This window comes from Ixodes scapularis, unplaced genomic scaffold, assembly GCF_016920785.2.
Source record: "Ixodes scapularis isolate PalLabHiFi unplaced genomic scaffold, ASM1692078v2 PGA_scaffold5__190_contigs__length_132052651, whole genome shotgun sequence".
NCBI lineage: Eukaryota > Metazoa > Arthropoda > Arachnida > Ixodida > Ixodidae > Ixodes > Ixodes scapularis.
In genome coordinates this window covers 30,913,177-30,941,150 of record NW_024609880.1, presented here as the reverse complement: position 1 = coordinate 30,941,150, position 27,974 = coordinate 30,913,177, and the positions used below count along the sequence as shown (strand labels likewise).

Here is a 27,974-nt window from a genome sequence, read left to right as displayed (position 1 = left end):
AATCCAGATTTGTTTAACAACAAAAATAATAAAAAAAAACGAGCAGCGCTCTGACCAGACCGACCTGTGTACCCGACTTTCTTTTCGGCGAGTTCATCGCTCAATAATTTGACTTGTGTCACCAACTAACGATTAATTCGACCGTAAGTTTAGCGGGAGGACATGGCCAACCCGAAGTATGCCGACTTGCCGGGAATCGTAAGTGGATTCCTAGGGCGTGCGCCCGTCATTCTATCATCTAGGCAAAGTTTGTGTCATCCTAACGCAATAATATTGCTCGCTCGCTCTAGAAGAGAGCTGTTAGCACTTTGTAGGTAGCTGCGGAGACACGACCGATGGTTTTTATCGCAGGCGTACGACCAGCCCGACCTGTACGAGACTGATGAGCTGCCGGAATCCGATCAAATCGTGACTGAAGCTTCCGTGGTATGTTGTTCCGAACGAATTTAATTAGCCGAATAACTGAGGCAAGCATAATGACTGTTCGCTTGATCCCACAGGACCAGTCTGACAGCGTGAGCACTCTGACGATATCCGCGACAGACGCCTACGACAAGTTTAAGGGATGTTTGGTGGACGCCTCTTCCGTGGGTAAGTCGGCCCTTCGGTCTTACAGCAAGACACTATCGTTAGTGCTTGCAAAGTCTCACGATGCTAATGTCAACAAACAAGTTCTAATTATTAAAAACAAACAAACAAACGCGGTTTGATTTTTTAAGATATACACCCCATAAACCATGGGTCCGGTTCCCTAACGTACCCTCTCCCCGAGCTGTCAATTGTCCCTCAACTGTCCCTGCCAGTACGTAAGCATTTCTACAGTTTTAGCAAACCTGAGTCGCCCATGGATTCACAACTATGAGCCAAACACTCCTCAACATGTGGATTATTCACGGTTGGTCTGTAAGCTTCTCAACTGCTCTATGGTATCAATGCCCCGAGAGGGAGGTGTTCCTCGGCGATCGGTAGAGTGAGATTTGCGTTCCTGGAGATCGCTATAAAGGCTAGCCCACTACCGCAGGAAGCGAGCAACGTCTGTTGCAGGAAGCGAGCAACACACCGCAGCACCGTTGACTGTTTCTCTGTTGAGCTAGGGTGCCACAACGCTCTTACGGTGGTGTCACCCTTTGAAGTACCTTGACAGCACGCAATTGCTGAAAAATACCAATGAGATGACTGGGATCCTAAACAGTGGTGAATAGCTGAGAGCTGAAACCAGAAGATGCCCACTCTATGCTGCAGAGCAAAGAAAAGGAGTTGGCACTGTGCCACAAAATGATTAGGTGTCACCACGCCCAGAGCCTTTTATACTGAAAGAGTTCGGCAGGTGGGAGGGGCTGAGTCCGCTAGGTCTAGCGGACTCAGCGGGTGCCACTTCCGTCATGATGTGCCTCCCGGCGAGTGGGTCCCCATTGACATGCGATGTATACGCGTGTAGGTTTTGCCGTTTGCGCTTTTGTTGGCATAAGGAGAAAGTCGAAAAATCGAGCATTTTGTTACGTTAATCATACGTTAATCATAAACTTACCTCGCACAATCGAGAACTCGGCTTCCAGTCAGCCCTTCTTGGTTTCCCAGATCTTGTGCCTTGCACGGTTTTCTTTTCCTTGCGGGAACCGGTACATCCTGAACCCTTTTTTGCGTTGTTCGAGCACCCAACGGCACTGCAGCCCCCCATTTCTTTTCCATCTAACGTCTGGCAGAGCGCAGCGCAGAACGATAATTTTCATCGTCGTCTCTCACTCCATGGACTCTAGCGAGCCGACTGCCGGCTCGAGTCAGTAGGGCAAACGGGTTTTATCAGCCGCCACCAGCCTTACACCAAACAAGGGTGAACCTTGCAATTTAAGGTTATAATTATAATGCAATTAAATGCAAAGGTGCAATCAAGCTAGACGGCAAGGCACATCATGGCGGATGCGCACAGTTGCCAGACTGTTTGATCAGTGCTGCCAGACTGGCGGCTGGATCAAAGAACCGCCGAACTCTCCCAGTATAAAAGGCTCTGACCACGCCGAGACAGAGATGTGTGCAGCGGGACATTATAAGGGCTAACAAGTGGTCACTGTTTTTTTTCTGTCCTTTTCTACCTAAGCCTAGCTAAAACCTATGGGAAGTTAAGCAGTAAATGTTACGGCTCGTCAACATTCTGTCCGAGCAAATTGACTTCCGACCGGGGCATGTATGTTGGATTTATGAACTAAGGGGGAACAAGCCAATCCTGCCATTTGCGTCGGCGCTCTCAAAACTCGTGAAGAGGGGGATAATCAATCTCTGCTTCAGTAACGCTCTAAAGAAGTCGTGCACTCTCAAGATCAACGAAAGTTTTCAAAATCGGGTGTCAAGACTGAAGTCCTTGGGGTATCCAGTCTCTCCTCTATCAGCCGCAGCAGAGCACACTCTCAAGACGTTAAAGAATGTAAACAGGCAGAGTACGGAAGTACAGAGGAAGAAAAAAGAGAAGCCAGTGGTCATACCATACCTACATAAAGTGTCCTATAACCTGAAAAGAGTGGGCTTGCACGCAGGGGTTAACATTGTTTTTTCAGCACCTGTCAAGTTGGCTAGTTTATGTAAAAAAATAAATTCCACCTCGAACACCATAAGCAGACCCGGCTGCATGAAAAAGAACAAAACTTGCTTTGTTGAGTGTATAGAAGAGGTTGTCTACTCCGTGCCATTATTGTGCTGGCGTCATTATGTGGGGTACGCTGGTCGCTGCCTAAATGAAAGATTGAAGGAACACCGTTACAACGTCGATGCCGTCATATCAGGACACCTCGGTGTGCATTGCCGGGATTGTGGTTGTACTCCGATTTTCACAGACTGTACTGTACTAAACAAAACCACAAGGAAAATACTCGAGGCTCGAGAAATTGCTAGATTAGGGCTGCAATGTGTCGGCGCACCCTCTTTATCTTTATTTTAAAAAGAATTGCAGTTTCTTGACCAAAAATGACTAGTTTTGGGTGGGTGCCGATGAGTGATGCAGGACTTTTAGCCTTTTTTTTATGTGTTTTTATGATTTTTACGTAGTGTACCTTATATCTTCCTAACTTGTTTGTGTTGTTGCCGGTAATATATACCGAGCTGCAGCAGAAAGAAAGTTCAGCTGTAAGTGGCGCTGTGTCTGTGTCTTCTTCTGTGTCCGTCGTCTTGTTGCACTTTTTAATCATTATGAATCACCAACTTGCTCAACTTTTTACCCTCGTTACCTTTGTAGAAAACCATCTAGTATGTCGCTTGTGTTTGGATGCCATCGAGCATTTTTGATCCGTGTGTAATTAGGCTGAGAGTTTTGCAGTATTTGCGAGATCGAGCCTTTGCACTAGCTAGGAGAAATGGTCGCTCATAATGTTGTCGGAATTATTTTGGGTCCACGGCGAAATAAGGATGCGTAAAATATAATCAGATTGGGAGTGTTCTGAGGCTAACCAACAGATGGCACCAGTGGTTTCGCTCGTCGTAAGCATACACTAGAAGATGCAACGCAGTCGATGACACTCGAATGCAAATGTGTGAACCAGTCTCAAGGGTGTTACACATAGTAAACTGCGAGGTACTGTTTGTACAAACATGACATTGGCACTTTTTTTAATATTTAGCCTCAAAGACCCAAATTTTATCGCTTATGTTAGTGCCCCAGATGAGCACCTTGATAAAAGCCTTTCAATTCTAAAGAAAAAAAACTTAAAAAAAATGTTTATTGCTTCTTTGTTCTAACAGTCTCCTCTTATGTACACATACAGACTGTGTTAGTTGGTGCTTTCTTTACTCTATCTTTTTCTTTCAAAATCTCGAGCGTGTCAAGTGGGTATTTCCTCTTACGTCCCGCAGACTTTACGGAGGGCATCTCGACACCCCGCAAGAAGGGCTACAATGTCCTCTCCGGCGAGTGGGAGATGGTGAGTTTGGTCAAGTGACTTCTCAAGGTTGAGCAAGTCTAGTTTAGTGATTTCCTAATGGCTACTCTGTCCCCACAGGCTGGAGACAAGGAACCAGAAAATGTACAGCAGAAGTACCAGAGGCTCCAGTTTGAGGTGAAGGAACTGCTGAACGAAGTGGAGGCCCTCAAGGTAACCCAGCCGACGGATTCAACCACGTGCTGGTCGTATTTGAGCCGTCAGTGTTGTCCGAGGTGGACTGCATAACCAGCTGCAGCCTGTGGACACTTCAAGTTGCCACAGAGTTGCCACGCAGATGGAACTCGGAGCTTCCGGTCTCGTTGGCAGAGCAACTGAGTGACGGCTGTCGAGCGCACAGAATGCAGCAATACAGAGCTGCCCTGCTTGCTGGCATTTCCGCCAATCTGCCGCCACTTCGGTTGCTATGGCGCCGTTCCGGACACTCTCCCCCCCACCGCCGCACTCCGACGCCTTGCCGGCCCCATGTTCGGCACGAAAGTCATCATGCTGAACGAGCTCGGCTCATATTTACTGATCTAGCATATAAGGCAACCATTCAATGTACCCTTCTTCCGGAATAATAAGCACACCTCCGAGTAAGAGTGACTTTTTTACATCTTGATTTCAACTCCAACTGTTTGGTGGGAACGTCAACACCTTTGCACCACGTCGCATCGCTTCACCGTCCTTGGAACAGCTCGAAACTAGGCTTGTGATACCACTTTATCCCTCTAATATTCTCGTAACTTTCTGCTGTCGAATGCTGCTGGTGCAAATTACTGTCGTGACTGCGACACCGACGCTGACGCAGATATCGAAACTGTAACGTTGTGAGTGGCCACGGATCAAACTTCTCCGGAGAAAGCGGCGCAGAGAACTTCTCCGGACAGCTCGATGCGCTTGGCCACTTTCGCACAGATCGGCTGGAGCCGCTCGGCGAGAGGTCCACTGCTCCCAGATGTAAGAGCGGCACACAGAGAGGTCGCTCGCACATCGCGAGGGGCACGTGAATCCGCTTGGCAAGTGAACCGATTCCTGTGTATCCTGTCCGGGTCACCAAGTAGAGAGACAGACGAAAACCAACTGCGTCAAACGAAATTCAAGATTGAACTGTTCGGGTTCTTTTATTCCATGCGATGTTCTTCTTTTCCGAGTGGCTATAACCGCAGGGCTATTAGGTAAACACCCTTTAGCGATTCACACATTAGCTTTCACTGGCTCTCAGATTTGCTTACCCGATAAGCATTAGCAAATCTGGCAGCCAGCTATAGGCTAGGGTGTGGATCACTAAAGCGTGTTTATTTAAGTCTTGCTCCCCCCCTCCCCTTAAATGAGACGATCTGGCGTCCACGAAGATGCGCCGATCAGATTGCCGAAATTGGCCCATTGATATACTTCACAAGCTTTTCTGAATACGCCGCCAGGCTGAGGAAAGGCTGTTGTGCTGTTGCAGACCGGTGCCCAGCAGGGAGACCAGTCGCTGAGCACGCTGGCGAACCCGACCTGCCTCCTGGAGCAGGCACACCTGGTGCAGAAGATGCTCCTGGGCCTGGACCTGGACCGGACCCTGGGCTCGGACACGTTGCTCTCGCTCACCGACCCCCAGGGCGCGCTGCGCAAGTGAGCCCGCCCTTCTCTCGAAGCATGCGACGGTGACCGCGTGACCTCTAGAATTGCTGTATACGCTCCCCTTGCGGTAAGAGTTGAGTGTTGCAACAATCTCAAACTTTAGCTTCCAAGTATTGCGGGAGAAGCGACAGGTGCGACGACATGACTTGGCGATTCACCACGCATGCACTGTCAAGCTTCTCCCAAGTCCCCTAAAAGCATGCGCAGGCTGCGTTGTTAGTTGTCGTGTTGTCCGCCCGTACACGGCCGCTTTGAAACACCACTCGCATCATCAAAAGAATGCGATTGCACGTGTCTAAGTGGCACACCCAGTGTCTCGATGTTCAAGAAGCTTCCTGCTCGTCAAACTTCAGTGTAAGATCTACGTTTTGCGAACACAGAACAAAATATATGTCCCGCCCCGAACCCGGCGCTCCTTGAAACCGCCTCTTCGCAAGTGCTTGGGGCATGTTTGGCGCATGTGACGTCTCCTCCGCCAATGAGGAGTTGGCGGCAAGAGGAAGAGGAAGTAGATACTCTGTCTCCTTCATTTGGTTAGTCTAGTGGCCCTTAGATACGAAAAATCCTGTGCGAGAGAATACGTATGCCCCTAAACAAAAAATATAAGCCTTTCTTTTTTTTACTGCAAAAATAAACTATGCAGCACCTAATGCTCGGTCTCTACCCAGATGTAGCACTAGCAACGCAGACCAGGTGCCAAACCTTCAGAACTAATCGTTACCTTTTTCGAAAGTTATGAACTTTTCAAAGGGGAAATGGAGCCTATGCGGAAAGCAGGTCATCTGCTTCTTGCGCAGGGGTTGCGGTGACGTCAGAACGATGCCAAGCTCTGATTGGCTTTCATTGAAAGGGTTGTGGGTAGACCTCAATGCTGGATTCCTTGAGGGCTATGCACTATTTTTTTTCAATCGGCAAGGAAGAGCTCGGCGTCCTGACATCATCGCAACCCCTGTTCAAGAAGCAGACGAACGTGCACTTCGCATTCCAAGTAGCTGATGCCATTGATCTCCACATATTCGTGGGCTGCATCGACCAACATTTTTCTAATTAAAATTTTTGAAAATCTCCTATGGCTTTTTAATTGGATAATGGTTCATTCTGAAACTTTGGCGTCTGGTCCAAACTGCTAGCTCTACATTTGGGCAGAAACAGCATTCAGTGATTCATAGCTTACTTTTGCGGTGAAAGAAAATACTGTATAACATAAGACGACCAATCGCATCTTATCTGTTTTATGGTGCAGCAGACAGACCTCCATAGATCTCCAACCGCGCGATTTCTGTAGAACTTCATCTTACCAGAAATTTCTACATCAACGGGCTTGAAAAGATCGCCGTAACGGAACAACCGGAAGTTTCCTGGGGCACAGGACATTGCTCGTGGTTGTAAACAGTGAAAGGGTCTCTACCACTCACTATAGGACAGTGTTGTAGTGTTTTTTCTGGTTTTCACCGATGCATAGTCTGGTACTTATGCAGCGTGAAAAACACAGTTGGCTTCCGTCGGAGCAAGACACATTGTAGTCCCTGACATGATGAGAATAATGGGGAGGAGTTTCAGTTGTCCCGCCTGCCCGTGCATGCTTGAAGCATAAGCTTCGAGCATGCACGTGCAGGCAGAGTACGGCAAAAAGCAACGAGCGTGTGCTGGAGTCTGGGCATTCGAAAGAGATGCCCTGCCGGTCTCTTCTTGTCAGTGACGACAGTGCGTGTTACCAATCTAGATCCGGGCACAAGACTGAAGTCATTTTTATTTGGGGTGTGGACAATTGGTTCTTGCTCCAGCATCTTGTTTGTCTTTTTTTAAAAAATATGCAGTCCAAATGCTTCATTAAAAAGCAAACTATTCCTTAGCGTGATGATAATGCAAAGGCGCAAGTGAGCTGTGCAAGAATAATGAGAATAAACCCTGGAGAAGGGGAACAAGGGGGACGAAGGACACTGGAAATGGAGAGGTGCCTGGTTTGATACCAGGACCAGGCGGATTTTTTCGGTCGCGTACCAGTCATCTAGCTGTGTTTGGAGATTTGTGTTTGTCCTTTGTCCCCCTTGTTCCCCTTCTCCAAGGTTTATTCTTGTTATTCCTTAGCCCACCATACATTTCTGCGGGAGTCAATCACAATTATAAAATTGGCATACCCTGTTGCGAAATGTCGGCATGCAACAGCTCCCTTTACCAAGAATATCATCCGAGTGGAACCACCTTCCAGCACATCTGGTAAACATACCGTCCATGGATTTATTCAAAGATGTGGTGACAAATGACGTTTGCTAATATCACGCCAAACGGATTATATTCTAACAAAATTGCTTACTTTAGTTGTTTTTTGTATGTGATTTTTTTTTGTGTGTGAACGTATTTGTTTGTTTTCTCTGTAATGCCCTGTGGTTCCTGAATGTGTCGATATAAATATAAATATATAAATAAAAAGGGTCGAGGTAAACCTAAGCACTTCTTTTCAGTTGTGAATGCGAAAGCATGCATGCCGCTCTTCTGCTCTCTCGTTCCGTCTGCGGCGTACTTGCGTCGACGGTCGAGCGTGCGCACTAGCTCTTTTCGGCGCACTGACCTTGGGCCTGGAGCGGTGGAGCCGCTGCCTCGCGGACATGCAGCGCCATGGGGTGGCAGTTGTTGAGAGAGACAGTGCAGCGGCCAATGGGATCCTCGTTTCTTGAAACTATGACGTGCGCCAGCTAATGGGACTGAAGCCGAAATCCATCACCATCACCCCGCTCCTTTGGGATCGGGGAAACCAGGTGCTGTTTGGATAAGCTTCGCGCGTGGTTTCAAAGCTGGGAGCCAGCTTCACTTGGAGAAAGGAGTTTAGGTGCCGTTTGGCGCGGCTTCGAAGCTGATGAGGTCGGCTCGCTCCTAGTACAGTTGATGCTTCCGCATTAAAAAGTTTGACGTAGGATTCGGGAGTTTCCACCCTATCTAGACCTTGAAGTCAGAATGGTGTTGCTGGGCCTTTCAGGACCCTGGAATCCCAGCTGGAGCGACTGCGCCAGGGTCCAGCTCCAGCAACGCCGGCTGCGCCACAGAAGGCAGCTGCGGAACCCGCTCTCGATCCAGTCCAGGCCACGGTCAAGGTAATACTTGGGGCCCGTTCACACACTTGCGCGCTTAGAACCGAGTTCTCATGATCTCCCACGACAAGAAACGCTCTGGCACGCTGGTGTCATCTATGAGGTGACCCTGGAACTGCATTTTACTGAAGCAAAGGTGTTTTTACTATTTGCGTGATCAAATGTACCTACTATCTGCGAGAAATGGTTGTTTATGACATTGTCAAAAGATTTTCAAGATAAGAAAGAAAAATGAATGCGCAAAGAAAAATGATATGCACGTTAACCGCACGTGTTGCACGACTACCCAATAGATGGCGCCAGTGTATTTTCTTGTAAAAGATTTTAAGAGGTTTTAAGGCACACGGTAGTAAGCAATTGCAAGTTTGTGAACCAGCCTCCCTCAAACAAGGCAACAAGGTGGTGTTCCTGGATGGCGAACATGTTAAAAAGCATTGTCGCGCAGAAAAAAGATTGATGTCTTATGGCTCTGCCAAAAGGTTTATTTAAGAAAACTAACACTGTTCGATATAGTTAAGCTCTTAATTACCTTTGTTTATTTACCCTTTTAATTAGTAGATTTAAAGGTGTCCTTTCAATTGGAAACCTTCTGGGAATCATTTATTGAAAACTGCCAAATCTGCTCCCTTTACAAAAATTAATGTTGCATGGAGCATTTTACGATGTTCCGAAAAGCACTCAATTCGGATGCGTTTTGAAGTTTTGGTTTCCTGTCCAATTGCATCTTTGTGCCAGCGGTCCCACTCCCCCGTGGTTAAAGCATGCAACTATGTGCACCACATGTTCTTCACATTGACCTCAAATGAGGTCGCAGTATGCGCAAATAAATAAACAAATAAAATGTCAAGGGTAGTAGTACATATGCTGTGATGAAGTGCCATTGTTGTTTACGTATACAGGGTGTTTATTGGAATGTTTTACAGATTTGTTTTAAAAAACTTGCAGACGCTTCAGCTTCACCTTTAAGAGTGAAATGTGATAGCGTTATCGGGCCCCGTTCGCATTGCCTTCCCATTAACTTTTAGAGCGCAGCTCTTATGCGCCCCTTTTCGGCTTGCGCGGCGTTGGTGTCGGCGTAACCGTGCGTTGCGTAATGGGATGTTTCCCATAATGACGTCAGACATGACGTCACGAGTGACTTGACTCGTAACCGCGCGTTGCATTATGGGACATTTCCCATAATGACATTACACGTGACATCACATGTGACGTCACAAGAGTCATGAGAGACGTCACAAGTGTAGGTCACAACCTTCACGAGGACTTCACGAGTAACGTCATGAGGGTCACGAGTGACGTGAGTCGTAACCGCGCGTTGCATTATGGGACATTTCCCATAATGACATCACACGTGGCATCACGTGTGACGTCTGAAGAGTCATGAGTGAGGTCACGAGTGTAGGTCACAACCTTCATGAGTAACGTCATGAGGGTCGCGAGTGATGTCACGAGGGAGGAGGAGGAGGAGGAGGAGGAGGAGGAGGAGGAGGAGGAGGAGGAGGAGGAGGAGGAGGAGGAGGAGGAGGAGGAGGAGAGCTGGAGGAGGGAGGAGGAGGGGCATGCCTTCCTCTCCTGTGTACCCTCCTCTCCTCCGTACCCATATTCGGCATTACATGGAGTTGTAAACGTTTTTCATTTTCTTCTCTCTCACGCTCTTCCTGCCAGTGAGCAGGAAGTGCAGTGGACATAGCCTAGTGAGTAGCATGTCTGGCTCACAAGTAAAGGGTCGCGGCTAAAATTCTTCAAATGTTTTTTTGAAGGCAAATGAGTTACTTTATAAAGTGAAATAATTTAAGACATGCAGCGACCTTCCGTTCGCATTACATGTCATGTTTTTTAATCACTTTCTTCCAATCGTAGGGTCACATTTCACGTGAGCGTTGTGGGCTGTTTGATATTCCCGCACGAGGTCATGTGGCTGTGACGTCATGACCCTATCAATCCAATCAGGATTTCCCCATCGCAGCACCACCGACGCTGACTCCTGCTTTTCTGCAACACAAGCTTCTCAACGCTACCCGCCAAAAAGCCAGAAAAGCTACACTCATGCGGTCTGTGCAGGGGAGTTACACAACCAGGGGGACATAATAAAGGGTTCTAATCATCACAATAAACAGATAACGAACTTAGATTTGTCAATTTACTTTTTAATTAATGAGAATAAACATATATGGTTCCAATTAGAAACTTGCTTGGCGTCATCGAAAACCACTAAATCACGAAACTTTAGAAAGAGTTTGAGCACATGGGCAGCGTGGTGGTGTGCCAAACTTGCTACTTGTACAACTGGCACAAAAGTGGCAGTGCGAAAACGAAAATTAAAAAAATTAAATATGGGGGCAATTTTTCGCATTGCCAGCCTGCTGCACGAGTAATCACTTTAGTGCACTACCACACTTCCCACATCCTACAAGCTTTTTTATAATTTAAGTTGGCTCATGATAATTCAAACTCGGGTATTTCTTGCTTCTATTTAATTCAAACAAATTAAAAAATTTTGGCTGTCCCGTTATGTTTTTAGTGTATTCATAAGCCACTTACCTCGAACGACATTTTCGTGTAATTCATACTTTTTGTTCTCGCGGCCTCGTTGAGTGCGCTTCTTTCCGAGCACCGGTGCACTGCAGAGAGGCAACACCTGCGGAGCTTGCTTCTGCGGGTGTTGCTTCTTTGCAGTGCACCGGTGCCCGTTGAGAAGCGCACTCAATGGGGCTCAAGCAGGGCACACTTGAGCTATGAAAACGGGCACCATGCGAATATTTTCACAGCAACTTGCGCAGATGCTGTTACGTGGCGGCATGGCGTAGATCCACATCACAGCATCCATGCAAATTGTGAAAACTGCCATGCTGTTCCCATTTTCATCGCTTATGTGCCCCCTGCTCTATAGTAGACTACTAATTGACCTGATGAACAAACTTAATTTGGTTTTGAGTTATCATATGCTATCTCAACGGTCCACAATAAACAACATTTTTAAGAGATAAATAGTCTTATGTCATACATTCCATAAATGTTTGAAGTGTGGCATACCTGCTTATGATTATTAGTCTTATGTAGAGGAAATCATCAAATATCTGCTTTGTATGTGTTCATTAGGCAGATCATAATTTTATCTTGCACCATATTTAGATGAATTTCTGATAATTCAAACTTCTGATAATTTTCGCAAAATGTTTGGCTTCCTGGAAATTGAATTAATGAGTCTACTTATTAATTTAGTGCTTTTTAATGACCCCCAAGTTCTTATTGCAACATGTTTATGTTCACTAATTAGAAAATCAACTTACAACTTCTACTTAATCAGTTGACTTATCATGACATTTAACCAACATATTATGTTCCCCTGGCCATGTACTTCACCTGCAGAGATCACATTAGTGTAGCTTTCAAGACTTTTTTTAAGAACAGTCTGTAAAGCCTGAAGAAACACGTTTTATAATGTACACATTTTGAAGTGAGGCCTCCCAATTCCATCATCTTGATGCTTTGTTGTTGATTGTTCTAACCAGTGATCTATCTTTGAAACTTTTAAATGCATGCTTCTGGTTTCCAGGCCATTGTATCTGTCGAGACTTCTCCCAGTTATGACGACCAGACTTGCAGTTTTCTGGCCCTCATACTTACAAACTATTTTTTTTTTTGCTTTCTGCACAGCAGACAGTAATTGTGTAGTTTTGCTTCAGTTTTATTTGCTACTGTTTATCGACAGAAGGATAAATATTGGTTGGAGGAGGTACTGTAAACAACTTGACTTTTGCAAATTTTGTGAGTTGGAAACATTTACCAAAAATTTAGCATGCAGATCTCAGGGTAACAAATGCATCACCATATCACTCCAAATCAAAAACTTTTGGGCCTGCGAAATATTTTCCGAAATTCCAGTTTGAAAACATTATGAAATATTGAAGTAAAATGGAAAAGTGGGCTAGTTGGTATGTGTTTAACTTGTAAAGCGCCTAAAAAACGAGGACACAAGGAAGACGAGACAGGACCAAGCACTAACTTACAACTGAACATTTATTGAAACACACTTACTATTTGTACACAAATTCAGGCTCGCAATACAAAAAGTCACTCTTTCTCAGTAAGTGCACTGACGGTGCACTTACGCAGCTATCTTCGCCCTTTACTCTAATGCAGTAGGCCTCAAACAATTCTCTCTCAGTTTTGTTTTTTAGTTTTCCAACTGTTTTTGTTTTTGTCAAGATTAGGCACGCACAGACACCTATCACAGGGAATTGCTAGATTACCCGATGGGGAACTTGTAACAGATAGGGCATGCTCGCATGCCCTATCGTTGATGCATCTCCCCGTTTGCCCTGTATACGCTTTTCCACAAGTCATAGGTATTTCGTAGACAACTGACATTGCGCATCCAATGTACTGCGCATCATGTTTCTTGGCACAACCCTCAGTTTTTTTGTTAACTCTTAAGCGAAGACTGGACAATTTTGACGGCGCAGAGAACATCACAGGCACCTCAAAGTGTGCGGTGACTCTTTTAAGGCTGTGGGACAGCCCGTGGACGTACGGGATTATTACCGGTCTTGTCTTTTTAGTCTGGTCGGCCGCTTCCCCTCCGCTTCTTTTTTTTAACCTTGAAACCTGGGTTTCTGCAACTTCTTTCAAAAAACGCTCTGGATAGCCCGCCGTTTTAAAACATCATACCTGATCAAGAAAGCTTTCGCCCATACTATGCCTACACGACTTGTCTAGGGAGGCTCTGATCAACGATGACACAATTCCTCATTTCACTAATTTGGAGTGGGCAGACAAAAAAGGCAAAACACCTTTCTTCGAGCGTGGCTGGTACTTCCAGCATACGCAGGCATTGTCGAAATGCAAATTTAAATCCAAGAACTGCAGCCGTTTTGACACCATAGTTTGGTGGGTGAAGGTGAGGCCATGTAATTTAGAGGAAAAAACATCTATTGTTCTATTGATAATGTTGTCGTTACAGGCGTGGGGGAGTGGCAGAAGCCCCAAGAATATGTTGCCATCCACTTCCGAAATTCTGGGATCTGGAGGCTATAGGAGTGAAGCAAGACGAAAGCGATAGTTCGAACAACTCCGTACTAACGTCCTTCGAAGAAACGATAACGAGCAACGGAGAACGTTACGAGGTATCCCTTCCTTGGATGCCTTTGGTATCCGCAACGAGAGGAACCTGGACCAGGAAACTACCGAATCTTCAGCAACTAACGCAGGACTACTGATACGTTCCATTCAAGCCACGGCTGACGACTACTCATGGATCGTCTTAAACTGAAACGGAAGGCCCTGCGAAGCCAACTGACAAGGCTGATACCAGACATTGACGCTGCTCTTCAATGTGGTCCGATCATCGAACGGGATATTGAAATCCTCAGGCAACGATTGGGTAGTCTGCATACCCAAATGACCGAAACAGATGTCGCCATCGAGCCTTTCCTGGGGGACGACGCGGAACAAGAATACACCACCATATAGAAGAACTTCTGGACGTTATGGTGTTTAAATCGATAGCAACTTTATGTACACTATTTACAGTCAGAAAAGGGACATCGTAGCTAGGCAAAAAACGGTTGTGGTCGGCTCGTTTCCCCCGCTCCTCACGCTCATTCGGCGGTGCTCGATCCTTGGCTTGCCTTGTGGCTGCGAGTATCTATGATCACATCAGAACTCACTTTCAAGAGAAATTGAAGGAGACACATTTTTGGACGGATTCCATGATTGCGTTGTGCTGGATCCTTGGAGACGCCAACAGATGGAAGCAGTTTGTTCAGAATCGAGTGCGCGAGATCCAAGCTATAACAAACCAAAACTGGAGACACTGTCCTGGAAAGGGCAATCCAGCGGATCTCATCACACGGGGAATATCCGCTGAGCAGAGCAACTAATTACCAATCAGCTGTGGTGGAAAGGACCCACCTGGATTACAATGAATGAAGCAACGTAGCCCCCGAGGACGATACTAAAGGAAGAATTCCCTTGTGAGTCGGAAGAGATGGAAAAATACGATCTGGTACCATCAGATTACCCGGCAGATTATTTGTAAAAAGACCCATTCAACTGCTTTTTCCTTTAGAAGTTTCTACTAAGTAAATGTAAAATGAACAAAGTTCATTTCAGGGGCAGTGTGTAAAAACTTCCACGTCGGTCTAGAAGACTACGAAACAGCGGACAGAACAAGCCAAGGCTTGAGCACCACCGAATGGGCACGAGGAGTGGGGGGAACGAGCCGACCACAACTGTTTTTCGCCTAGCTACGATGTCCTTTTTCTGACAGTGTACATAAAGTTGCTATCGATTAAACACTATAACGTCCAGAAGTTCTTCTATATATGTCACACAACACTGGCACAACTCGTGACCCAATGCATATCCCTTGCTTTTGGACAAACAAGTTGTTATCAAAGGACGCAGCAGTTGAGGATAAATACAAAGTCAGCATTTCCATAAAATTGAGCCTGCAAAAAGAAAGTTGTTTCAGTGCCCATAAATTCATCATTTTTATTAGTGAACCAAGTGCAAATCTAATATGGCTGCTCCAAATGCTATAGCATAGTTCTTGAACACTGGGTTTTGGAGACATATTTTCATGTCTTGTGGGAATCTCTATGCAATGCGAGGCATTTGTAACTATGTAAAATCCCATAAAAATGCCCGCTTTAAATGAAAAGATAAATGGTAAGAAATAGGGGGTGGACTATCTTTAAAATGCGGCAGCTAAAATTTTATAAAAAAATTCTTGATAAGCGTAGGGGCACCCGCTACAAACCACCCAAACAGAAACCGATTCCCTGCAGATTGTGGACGCAGCAGATTCGCATTTCATGGTGCGGTGAACCCACAGGAAACCGCTACAAACTTCCATATCACAGAAGTCAATATTACGCACTCTGTATCGCGTCTTATCATGCGATAAACACGTGGGAACTCGCCACATGCTAGCTTGTCTCTCAGGGGATGGCGCTCACACAAAATTTTACAGTATGTGCATATTCTATAGCAATGTGTTAGTGCAAAGATAGGAAAGAAATGAAATATATCGGTGAGAAATGGTCAAATATCTGTGTTTATTGACATTGAACGACGTATGCCAAAGGTTGCATCAACAAGAGATGGAATTAAGGTCACCTTGAAGCAGTGAGATGTTGGAGCTCTCAGCTCTTTTGCAGTATAATACAACATGGTCATTGGTGAATAATAAACTAATAGAAGTACCGTAAAATACCGGACAAGCACCCACTCAAAATGTAGAGATATTTGCGAAAAAATGGGGGATGGGCGCTTGTCCGGTCATCAATTTTACATATAAATGTACTGTGCATATTTTCTCAGATCTTAGAAATTTGGATATGGGCGCTTAATGTGGAATGGGCGGATGCGCGGTATTATACGGTAGGTACATGCATTATAAGATCATTAATATTGTCATGAGTGGCAAATGATGAGGCGGTGAACAACTGGAGCAGCTAAACGTTTAATGTGGCGAACTTGTGTCAAAACAGAATAAGAATGAATGGCGAATAACAGATGTCGCAGGTGAAAGTGTGCCCCGGCTCGCCACGCGGGGCCCTTTTGTACACGGGTGGACTTCCGAAACAATCGGCGTAGAATGTTTGGCGCATAGAATATTCGAACAGAACACGACATTCACAGAAATAGCCAAAAAGTGAGTCTGCTCCCAGGCATCGAACCTCAGACCTTTGCCTTGGAGCCAAGCACAATAACCATTTGGCCATGGGCATGCTGCAATATCAACAAGAAAGAGTCACAGACCGAGCACAGATCCTTGACAGACTCCGGATCGTACAACTTACAAATTGTAAGGAATTTGTCAGAAATTAGTGAATCAAAGAAAGTATGCTAAGGCCCGTTCACACAGTTGCATTCAAGAGCGACTGCAACCACTTGCGTTTCATGAAGGCTGCTTGCATCGAGCCGTTGCTATGGCGACCCTTACAACAAATCAATGGGCAGGCAAATGCGGCGCAACGCAGTTGACATTACTGTGGGAATGAGCCTTCAGTTCTATATTACACTAGCTGAGCGAGTTTATGAGAGGCCCTGTCAAATGTCTTGGAGAAGTATCAAGAAAATGCTGTCATTTCGTGAACCACAATCATGAAGTTGATAAAACTCGTCATCTAATTCCTTATCACCTTGCCGATGCTTCAGCGTGATACAGCTAGCTTATGCCCTATGCCTACATACAGCCCTGTTCAACTACTTTCTTAGCTTGATTACCTTCTGAAGCGATGTGACCCAAGGCCACATCCCCAACTGCATGGTTAAAGAGGCTCTCCCGTACCGCATTCCAATATTTGATGTCGCATCTGCCACTCTCACAAAGAATGGTGACATCCGTTTTGTTTGGCCAGATTGCAAGCCTGGAGGAACGTCTCAAGAAACTCGAGAACCTGGTTGGCACCGACAGCCAGAGACTGGTGAGAACACGTCCTGAATGCAGTTTTCAGCGTCTTTTGTACTCGATGTAAACTCTTTTTGGCAACACTATATGTCGTTCCACCTCGAGTGTGGCCGAAGCCAATGCTGCAAGCAGAAGGATGTTATCTCGAACAATGTTCACGTCGCAAGCGTGCAAGCTTAGCAACCCCTGGTGCTCGTTCTTGTAGCTCCTCTATTGCTCGCACTTAGAGTAAAACGGGAGTGTAGCACAGTCGGAGTGGCTTCTGCAGCCCCATTCTATTGCAGAGAAAGAAGAGACTGAGTGAGACAGCTGCTCCTTCCCAGTTTTCCACTACAATGGCAGAACACAGAGCAGAGATGCCTATGGCCTGCTAGCTAGGAGAATGTCTGGCAGTACTATGTTGCACCGAAACAGAGATTCTTTCAAAAGGAAAAGAGAAACTCTTGCTAGCTGCTTTCTGCACCACGTTAAGGTGGTGCATGGTGTAGTGGTTAGAGGAGAAAACGGAGAGAAAAGGGAGGAAGAAAACAGCAGTAAGTGAAACAAAAAAACATCTCTTTATAAGCTTTCTGCCAAGGTGCTTCTGCCAGACTTTTCATCACTTGATCCCAACTCCTCTCTAACCTATAGTAATGCTAACATCATTTGGAGATAAAAGGAGGAAATTGTTTTAGCCTGCCCTTTTCCCTACAACCTCCTTTTTCTTGGAGTACCAGGTAAGTTGTGCTCGTATGTGGCGCACAAAAAGTGGACACCGAGTGTACGAAAGAATGAATATCATAATTTTGCTACAGTGACCTTTCTTGGTTGGCAGGCTCTGCGTAACTGCATCTACACTAAAGAACTTGCAAAAGATCAATAAGGATATCTGGATACAGGTCGACCCTGACTTTGAAAGAAGTGGAAGAGAAGGAAATTTGCACAGACATTTGTTTCGCGGCATTTCTAGTCGCCCTAGCTAAAACTCTATTGTGAACGGCACTGGCCACGTCATTGTTGGAGCTTCCAGAATGACCCAACCACATGCCTCCACACTCTGGTGGTTGCACTGTGCCACTCGCATCAAGCTTCACCGCTTGGTACCGGTCCACGCACGCCAAGCTTCACCAGCGTGCTCTGAGAAGCTGCTGATACGGCAGAGCACCTCGGTCAGCTTAATAGGCTCAGAAATGTTGCGCAGCAGTATTATAGCTTGACCTGTTCGGTTAGGGTGATAGGTCAATCCCTCATTTTGAAGACCAGTCGCAGAACAAAATGTAGACCTGTATTCAAATAAATATTGTGTGTTGAATGCTTGTAGATGGGAGGAGTCTCCTTGTGACAGCCATGCGGTGTTTTTTGTTGCAGTCAATGCTCACGAGCCATACCGACAGTAGCTGCCTGATGGTAAGTAACGTCTGCTCCCGCACAGTGTAGAACTATCTTTTGTTCTTAACAAGTAAATTTTGGAGGTTAGCTTTCAAAACCAATGGAGGACATCTGAGACACAGTGGCAAAGGACTGAGAATTAGGCCCTTTAATCTGCAGCCAGAATTTCAGCTCATTTGCACGTAGGCAGTGATAAACCTTCGTTGGATCGAGGAACAACTCGGCTAAAATTTTACTCTGTCACCTCTGAGCTACCAGAGTAGCTGATAGTCTCCAAGTAATGCTTTTGGGCAACACTAGAGCTGTGATTTGATGGTTTTCATCTACTTTTCTCAATGTACTGATCTGTGTCAGCCATATTAATGCGATCAACTGAGCTAAGTGGAGAACAAATCATTGTGATCTATGAAAAGAGGCCGGCGAACATAGATAACCTATTTACGAGGCCAAATAATCGAACTGCGCTTGGGTTGGAAATACAACATTGGCATGGCCAGAATTTATTGCTGACCACATTTGGAGTGCAGAGTGCAACTAAATGTGACCTTTTCTTTTATGTTAAAACTGCTAATAGTATAATATAGATGCGTCGTAAATGTGACCTTTTCTTTTATGTTAAAACTGCTAATAGTATAATATAGATGCGTCGTACGGTATGCTAGTACCTTCGGTGTCCCATGAGGTATCACTATGAGGAAGATAATGATGTGGTAAAGCCTTTCTTTAACAAAACTGACTTTACAATCGGGAACTCCAATATTGTTGCCAGCCATTAGTGAAGAGAGGCAGTACCGCGTAGAAGACAAGGCCCACCCACTATGTCATCGTTAGCGGATACCTGACCCGCCTCAAGCAGCTCAAGTTTGACGAGAGTGTGCAGCAGATGCGTGTGTCTTGACGTCGCCGCCTGCTATCATTGCGGAAGATGCATGCGCTTGCATCGTCTCGACCGCATCCGCGCCTTCCCGCAACAGCGTTTCTTTATCTTGCTTCAAAGTAAAGGTTTGGCACCTCTACATTCGGAAACCTACCCGCATCCAGCGTCACTCCGTAAGTGTCTTCGCGCCACTCGATCCTCGGGAGTTGCTCAGAGCTCAGGTTCAGTCGTGCGTCGCACAGTTGTAGTAAGTGGCTACGAGGGTAATGCACCTCCGTGTTTTTTCATTTATCTGTGCCGGAATATGCCTTTCGAAAAGTGTGTGTTTGTTTGACGGTCCGGAAATTGCTACGAGATGACATTCGTCGGTGCCAGTAATCGATAAAGTCTATGCAAAAGTATTTCTCTCTCTTCTCATTATCGGATTGCTCTTCGCTCGCCGGTGGATTGGGCAGACCTGATGGGATTGAGATGATCACGGCGGCTTTTGCTGGCACGTGAAAGGGAGCTGTGTTTTCAATTCCTGCGACTCGCGTAAAGAAAGTTAGCACCGAGTGTGGCCCCGAACGTTTTGTATAGCGCTGGGCTCGGGTAGGCTGAGATTCCTTAGAAACTAAGGTTGACTGCTACTCAGGATGTCTATGCCAGTCTGGTTGCGTTCGATGCAAAATGCCACTGCTAGGTGCCGCACTGTGGCACCAATAGACCAGAGCCGTATATACAGAGAGTTTGGCCATTTATTGGGAAGTATGGGAGTCAAATGTGGAGACGCCATTGGCTGAAAGCGTGCTGGGCGTGTTCGAGGGCGTCTTCACAAATTCGAATGTGGCCAACCAGAAGCCACAAATAATACCTTGGCATTGGTCGTGAGACACAAACTTAATAAGTGCGTCGGTGTAATTCTTGGCGACTGAAATATGCTGCATGTGATGTTTCAATCACGGTCAACCAAAATCATGGCGGAAGAGAGCGACTAGCGGAACGATCGAGATAATCCTTACGCCAGGCGCCGAGGGCCGGGAATCTGCCTCCGAGCGGTCACACGCTGTCCGAGCAATACAGAGTTCGAGCGGCACATTCATTTCTTACATCTTTCTGCATGATGATAATCGAAATGTCACGTGTACCCTATTTCAACCATGAAGGGTGAGTACATTTAACTCTTACGCGCTTATTAAAACCACATAACCACCATTAAAACCACCACTAGAGGATTCTTTTCGGCTTCTGGTTGGCCAAGAGAGCATGTCAAGCCCTCTTTCTGCATCTGGTGCAGACCTTGGCTCTGCCGGCTCCTCGCATTAACCAAACTCGCACTCTGTATACACGGCTCTGCAATAGACCACGGCTCTGCAGTTGACCACTTGGGTGAGAGGAGAGAGAAAAATGGAGCTGTGACATTTGGGCAGTTCTGGACAAACGGCCCACCTAAACTGCCCATACGTTGAGAACGGCCGTTTAGTCGTCTGCTATTGGGACCTTACCCTCTTTTACCCCTCCAAAGTCGTCAAGAGCGACCAGTTTGTTGTCAGCTAATGAAATCGGACGCATACCTTTCTTTTACCTCGCCGAATCCATCAAAATGCCCAGATGTATATGTGGATGGCGCTGCAGTTGGACAAAATGGCACCGCAGTTGGACAAAATGGCACCACCCAGAGTGCCCTTAGTGGAATCATCTATAGGCAGTATTGGTAGAGGTCCTAGGGGTTTACGAGTGTCTCTTGCGGGTGCCCGGTGACTCGAGGGAGCTCCCGAGAGAGTGACTTGAGGGGCTTCTGGACCGCAGGAGGTGTCCCAGCTGCTGTCCTCGCGCCTGTACCTGCTGGAGGCCCCGCACCTGGACCAGGTGGAGGCGAGGCTGTCCCTGCTGCAGCAGAAGATGACGCAGGTTGCCGAGAAGAAGAGCGCCCTCGAGGAGCTCGACAAGGCGGGCAAGGCAGGCGCCTTTTTCCCTCTCCTTTTGGGCCCTCTGAAATGCAGTCATGTCTCATTAACATTAACTTATCCGTTCCTATTTTCATTATGTAATGCGGATTGTTCCTGATGAGACAAAAATTACTTGTATTTACCCAGTTTGTCCCAGAAAACTTTTTTTTATGTGGCGGGGTGTCCATATTAATGAGACATTACTGTAACATTTGGGAGAAAAGTGAACCGTGTTTTTCAGCCCACATAAATAAACTATGATATGCACTGCAGGAAGCTGAAGCCCTGCAAGAACACAATACCAGTGGTGGTAATAGAATGCACAAGTTTGAAAATGTGACAATGCTCAAATCAAAAAATGCAAGATAAAGACAAAATTTCTCTACAGGCCGTCATCCACGCACCGTCAAAACAAGAAATGATGGTGTGTGGATGCTTGTGGCATTTATGCCAGTGGAAAATCACTTGGCAGCAAAAAGAAAATGTAATCTCTCTTGTTGACAAGATTTTTTTCAGCTACAGGCACTTATAATGCAATTTCTCGTTTTGGCGATGCTGTTAGGCTAGGTGGACGTCGGCTCACATTGGCTGACGCACGACCGGGAATGCAATTTTAAAATATTCTATTTTGATTGCGAGGGGCGCCGCCAAATGCCCAGCCTCCAACACGCGCTCCGTGTCTTCCGCCATGCTTTGCAGCGTGCACATGCTCTAGGCGTTGAAGTGGTCAAGGGTAGCAAGCTTGCGCTGGAGGTGTTTAAACTGAAACCCCTTGTTATTCTTAGCTATTGACTATGGACCTATGGTTTGCGCGGACCACAGTAGCCAGTCTGCCCATGGAGTAAATGCTTTCCTGACCCACGTGATGCAGGTGAACGAGCTGTACGAACTGCTGAAGAGGTCGGATGCCATGGGCAGCTCGTTGACACAGGTTGTGGAGCGTCTTGTCTGCCTTCAAGAACTTCATGAACAGGGTAAGTTGCATTGGCAGTCCTACCATTAGACCCATTGCAAAACTTGCAGTGCTGTGTTTGGCGCCCTAAGGAACGGGGGGAATGGTGGGTACAGAACCGGTTGTAGCAGACCACAGAGGATATGCAGGCAAGTGGGCAAGGGAAAGTGAGCAACCGCGCTACCCCTCTCTTTCTTCTGTGGCAAGAAGGAGCATACTGGGCTTCGCGCAAGGCCTCTTTGGGATCCTTGCGAGAGGTCTATCCCTTTAGGGGCCACTACTACAAGTACTGGAAGCCATTCATCCAATCATCCCCAGAGTCATTGGCAGTTGTGTCAGTTGTTTTTGGGATGGTCATGGATGATCAAAACTACCGTAAAATACCGGGCAAGCGCCCACTCAAACTTTGGAGATAATCACAAAAAATTGGGGAATGGGCGCTTGTCCGGTCATCAATTTTACATATAAATGTACTATGCGTATTTTCTCAGATCTTACAAATTTGGGAATGGGTGCTTAGTGTGGAATGGCCGAATGTACGGTATTCTACGGTATGCAGCTGGAAAGGAAGGCTGTGTGTGAACCAGTGTTCTGACTGAGCCATGTTTGGAGAAAACACAGCCACCATTGACTAAACATGGTCACTACAAGTGGTTGGTGCTTGTGATACTATTTACAAGCGGTGCTGGTATAACTTTTGTTATCATTGAGTCCCGAGCCAAGCTAGAGTTGCTTTTGTTTTGGCATGGCTTAATGTGTTCTAATCCATTATTATCCCACCATGACTCCATATTTTTTTATCCTATGACGACTCTCTGAAAACTAGCATGGTACCAGCAACAAAACCATTTAAAGTGACGTGAACACCTGAGATCGCAAAAGTTTGCTAGAACACGATGTAGAAACCTGGACTGGTAAACAAGTGAAAACAAAAATGTTGTCGCTGAAATCGCTGCGCAGATTGTCGTTGAAACGTGACAGCATTTTATATCGTCACGCAAATTTTCCTTTATGAAACTGCTTGGAAACTCTAGTAATAGATTTTGCATACATTTGCAATAACATTTAAAACCAATTCAAATAATTTTCTGAGCCAGCTGTCTACTGCCCACATCCCGCAACCAAGTAACGACTTCTGTTATAGTATTCCTGCAAATCAAATGTTTCTCCCTTGCTATATCTACATAAATAAAATAAGACCCTCAGTAACTATTTGCCATTCAGGAGCTAATATGCCACATCACATTAGTTAATTGGGTGCATTACTTCTGTATGCAAAATTGAAGTAGGTATATAACAGATGTCTGGCCGCCTGCTTCATTGGTTACAAACCAAGCAATGGGCACAAAAGTGCATAGGGTTCACTCGAGATTCCATCACATTTAAACGGATCCTACAAGCATTGAAAAATGGCATATTTGTGTGGTACGCCACCACGCAAAAACAAACATGCTTTTCACTTTCTACATTTTTTAGCTTAGAACAGATGTTACCAACTAAGATAGTGACCCACATAAGCAGAATGCACTATATGCCAATATTTGTTTATGACAACCATTCAGCCAAAAAATTGTTTTATTCCAGTCTATTGATTAAAAAGTCATATGCTTTTCTTTTTTTACTGTTGATTGCAAAGCTTTCACAGCCAACAAAGCCTTTTCCAAGTGTCTCAAAATCCTCCACCCGCCTTTTTTTTTTTGTTATGTGACCAGCAGTTTGAAGAATCAAGTGTTTCGCAGCTGGCCACGCTTCACTCACTTTTTCAAGGTGAAATTGGAATAGACCGTTTGCTAAATTCCCGAAGTGCCCCGGCCCGCACTCCAGGAATCATGGGGACGATGTTTCTTCAGCCCCTTACTGATTGGTAATTTCGACCACTTCCAAGGTTACAGTTTCGGGTGTAATTCGGAGTCTCCCTAAACAAGTATCATAGTGCCCAAGGACCTGTCATATCACTTCTAAAATTTCTCATCCATGTCAGCGTTTTTGATACTGTGCATGCTGTCCGCCCTTCAACCTGGCAGAGCTGCAGACATATCTCTTACATTATTATCATTTTTGTACAGCTTCAAAGACGCTGATATTAAGTTAGAAACGCTAAAAATTGTATAAACAGCCCCACTTACTCCGAGCTAAATCCTGGTTTTTGTTGTTGTGGATTCTCGGCTTTTTAAGCAATTCCTGCTGAAACAACAATCATGAGAGTGATAATATTGTAAGAGATTTGTGCAGCTCAGCCAAGTTGAAAGGTGGATTGCATGCACAGTATCAGAAATGCTGACATTGATGAGAAATTTTAAAAGTAATATGACAGGTCCTTGGACTCTATACGCTTGTTCAGGGCGACTCCGAATTACACTCAAAACTGTGTATCCATGGAATTGGTCAAAATTACCGATCACTAGGGAGCTGAAGGAACACCGTTCCCATGATTCCTTGAGTGCAGGCCTGGGGCTCATGGGAATTCAGCAAATGGTCTGTTGGCTTTGTTCAGAATGCATATCCGCGTTTAAAAAAGAATTTATACAAATTAGGAATTGCATGCATGTGCCAACTCTGTCGTGTTACGTTGGCGCAGTAAAAAGAAGCGCGAACAAATGGTAATTGCAATTTGTGTAAACATCCACTCATGTTGGTCCCGTTGCAGCACTATTTGTTGCGAAACGATTATCGACAGGATTCACAGTGCATGCTCCCGTGTTCTGCGCAGCACTCCAGTTCTCGAAGGCAGTGTCCCAGCTGGATCAGGTGCAACAGCACCTCTCCCTGGCACTCAAAAACAATGACAAACATCTGACAGAGGTGAGCTCATTAACGACAGAGTACCGGAATACTCCACCTCACCGTAACTCGGCAAATGGTGAAAGCCACAGTCTCATTGCACCAATAAATGCGACAAAGAGAGACATTACTACACTCAATCTTGCTAGTTGCGCGCAGTGCCGTCGAAGCCACGGGCAGGAAAGAGGAAGGCCGCCGTTGTACGAATTTTTACCAATGGGCTAATCTCTAAGGGGAATGAGAGCGACTTTCGAAACAGATAAAAGAGGGTGTGGGTAAAAGGAGTTCCTCCTTCCCCTGTTCTCCAACTGCTTGGGCTATGCCCTTGCCCCCGTACCCTCGGTAAGGGCATTCGTGCGCTTCACCTACATCACTCAGATTGGCTCGATGGAGCCGTGGCGTTTGCTTCTTGCCAAATTATGGTGAAACAAAGTATAGCTATGCAACAAAATGAAACCAGTGGCCTCTGCATCTCTTCCCTCCAGGAGTGTGTCAACAAGAGCAAACTGAACTCCTTTACCTTAGAAAGCCAAGCACCAACACCACCAACAGCCGGAGATGATCGCACAAAAATGGAGAAGCAGCCGATGCAGATGAACACTTCGGTTATCTTGACGGGCACTCTATACATCCTTTGCTTACATTTCAAACTTGGGGGTGGGCTCTGTATTTTAGAGTGGGTGGTTGGTTTTGAGAATGGTACAAGTTTAGGGAATGGTTCCAGTAGGAGGCACCTTCGACGAATGGAACAAATTTAAGGAGATTCTGATGGCAGCGTGTTCAGATTACGAAGCAACAGGTGAAGCCTTCACAGCCCATACCAATTTCCTGCTTGTGAATTATGTAGCCAACTTTTAACAGATATTGTCGGATATTGCGAATGAAGACACTGCCAGTGATGGAAGTGCTGCGCCAATTGCGCCAAGGACGCAATTCTGCTACATGTAGCGCCAAATTGTCATTTTACCGAAGAATTGCGCCACGCCTGCGCCAAAATAAAATGTAGCAATAAAAAAAAAAAAAAAATGAAGTCTTATCAGAGCGCGTGGCGCTACTGCGGTATTTTCCGTGCCGCAACTGTTACGCAAACTGAAACTGCGAGGGTGCATTATCATCATCATTGAAAGGAACAACGTTAGCAACATCTGAGACCAAAGCCGCAGAGGCTAAGCGAAAAACCATCCCGCTAAACAGCCTATAAAAAAAAAAAAAAAAAGGCAGAGTTTGTGGATGTTTTCAATGTTGGCTCGCCCTGTTCCCGTGCGCTAGTTACCAGCGAAGTCAAAGCTAGCGCGAGCCCAATGCTCTGTGCATTCCTGACTCGCGCATGGGCTCGTGCAGTGTGGGCACCTTACGGGCTCCATGCGCGCGCTTGTAGCTTCGGCTGCGCTCGCACCGAAGCTGAAACAAAGTATAGTTGAGTTGCACCGAACTCTGGATGTAGTGCTGGTAAAGCCTCACCGTCCTTTTCGGAGCACAAAGCACTGCGCGACTCGCGCGACTGCGGTGTCTGCTCTGCGGGTGTCGCTTCTCTGCAGCGCGTCGGTGCATGCCAAGGAGCGCACTCAACGGGTTAACTTGCCGTGATTTGATCGTGACTTCGCCAGCACATCGAAAATGAATCGGAATTTTTAAAGCGAATATCAGATACCGCAATATTTGAAGCTGCTGCCCGAAAGACAACTCTAATCTGAACTAAAACATTCCACAACAGTGAGGGTCGTTAGATGCTGCTCCAGATACCTTAAAAGAAGTGCAGGCTGATAGAACTAACTATCCTGTACGATCAGAACTCAGTGACATATTTAATTGTATTTTTTTTATCTGACGAGCAGATAAACTTTATTTAAAAAAATGTTTTTTTTTTGTGTTTACTTTGTTGAATCTTATATATCCTGTCTTAGAAATGCGACAGGCGCTGTGTGACAGAGATGGGCTTTATATAGCAATGCAGCATTATTTCATTTTCAAGTAATATGCCAACATATGCCGGACCCTGCTCCCAAAGGGCCACTACCTGCTCCAAAACAACATTTTGCCTGCTACAAGGCCTGCTCCAAAAGGTCAAATGGCGCTTCCATCACTGCACTGCAGGCAATGTAGGATGAAAAATACAGTAAATATAGCAGAATCAAGTGGGCTAAATTCTAGGAAATTTAGCTTTATTTTTAGCAGATGCAATTTTGATGAACTGTTAAAATTTCCCTGCTCCAGGTTTCAAATTACTTTATGGCAAAGGGGACCGAAATTGGATAACTCCTTACGTCGGTCAAGTACTGCGAATGATCGTTTTGTGCCAACTTGCGGTTGTAAATGAAAACTAATTGCACATTTATCACCAACATGCAGGATTTGTGCAGGTATATACTAACCAACACTCAAATTATGTCAAAATGCAACCCATCATGCAGATTTGCCAATTATGCTGCAAATGGCCTTGCTTCTGGTGAAAATAACATTGAGAACCTGGTATTTTTAATGGCTGTATGGTAGGGGCTGACAATTTTTTTGTAGATGTAAGTAGAGTCCTTACGAAAGTGACACGGAGGGAACTAGAAGCCAAGTCGCAAAGTGTATGTGTGTGGAGGGATGGAGGGAAGGTGCAGACAAAGAAAAGGCAAAAAGGAAGACAGTCTCTGCTCAAGTATGGGGATGCAAAACAACAGCAATTGTTCCTGTCTAGCCCTATTTGATGTCAAAACTGTCGCATGGTCCTCAAGTCTGTTTTGTGTGAGGAAGCTGCGGAGGGAGAGGTCATTTTCTGGTATCGTGCCAGCGGCCGCATATGCCCCGCAGGCCGTGGGTTGCTGACTCTTGCTTTATACCATCATATTTTTAAAAAATGCCTGTGAATTCTCTTTTTTTACATTACAGGTGCAGACTAACTTTGGCCAGAACATTGAAACCATCAACAAGAACATGACTTTGCTCGAAGGAAAGATTGCTGCTCTCAAGAAATGACCCTGAGTGCACCTTGCAAGATGCAATGTAAACTTTGGACTTGGATCAAATACAAGATTCAAACAGCA

The 27,974-nt window shown here is 45.7% G+C and overlaps 1 protein-coding gene across 1 annotated transcript; it reads left to right on the top strand.

The window, feature by feature from the left end:
* The first annotated feature begins 14 nt into the window (after nt 1-14).
* LOC8051764 (dynactin subunit 2) lies at nt 15-27,974 on the top strand. Its single transcript, XM_029977300.4, has 13 exons — nt 15-198; nt 352-426; nt 501-591; nt 3,838-3,905; nt 3,984-4,076; nt 5,359-5,525; nt 8,509-8,623; nt 16,990-17,055; nt 18,387-18,425; nt 21,073-21,222; nt 22,084-22,186; nt 24,875-24,966; nt 27,820-27,974. The coding sequence occupies exons 1-13, from the start codon at nt 163-165 to the stop codon at nt 27,904-27,906; spliced, it is 1,182 nt and encodes a 393-aa protein (XP_029833160.2). The 5' UTR covers nt 15-162; the 3' UTR covers nt 27,907-27,974.

Excerpts from the sequence above, each read along its gene's own strand:
- LOC8051764 (XM_029977300.4), top strand. The coding sequence starts at position 163 with ATGGCCAACCCGAAGTATGCCGACTTGCCGGGAATC. Across the intron at positions 18,426-21,072 it reads CCGACAGTAGCTGCCTGATG|GAGGTGTCCCAGCTGCTGTC; the intron begins GTAAGTAACGTC and ends TCTGGACCGCAG. Across the intron at positions 22,187-24,874 it reads TCAAGAACTTCATGAACAGG|CACTCCAGTTCTCGAAGGCA; the intron begins GTAAGTTGCATT and ends TGTTCTGCGCAG.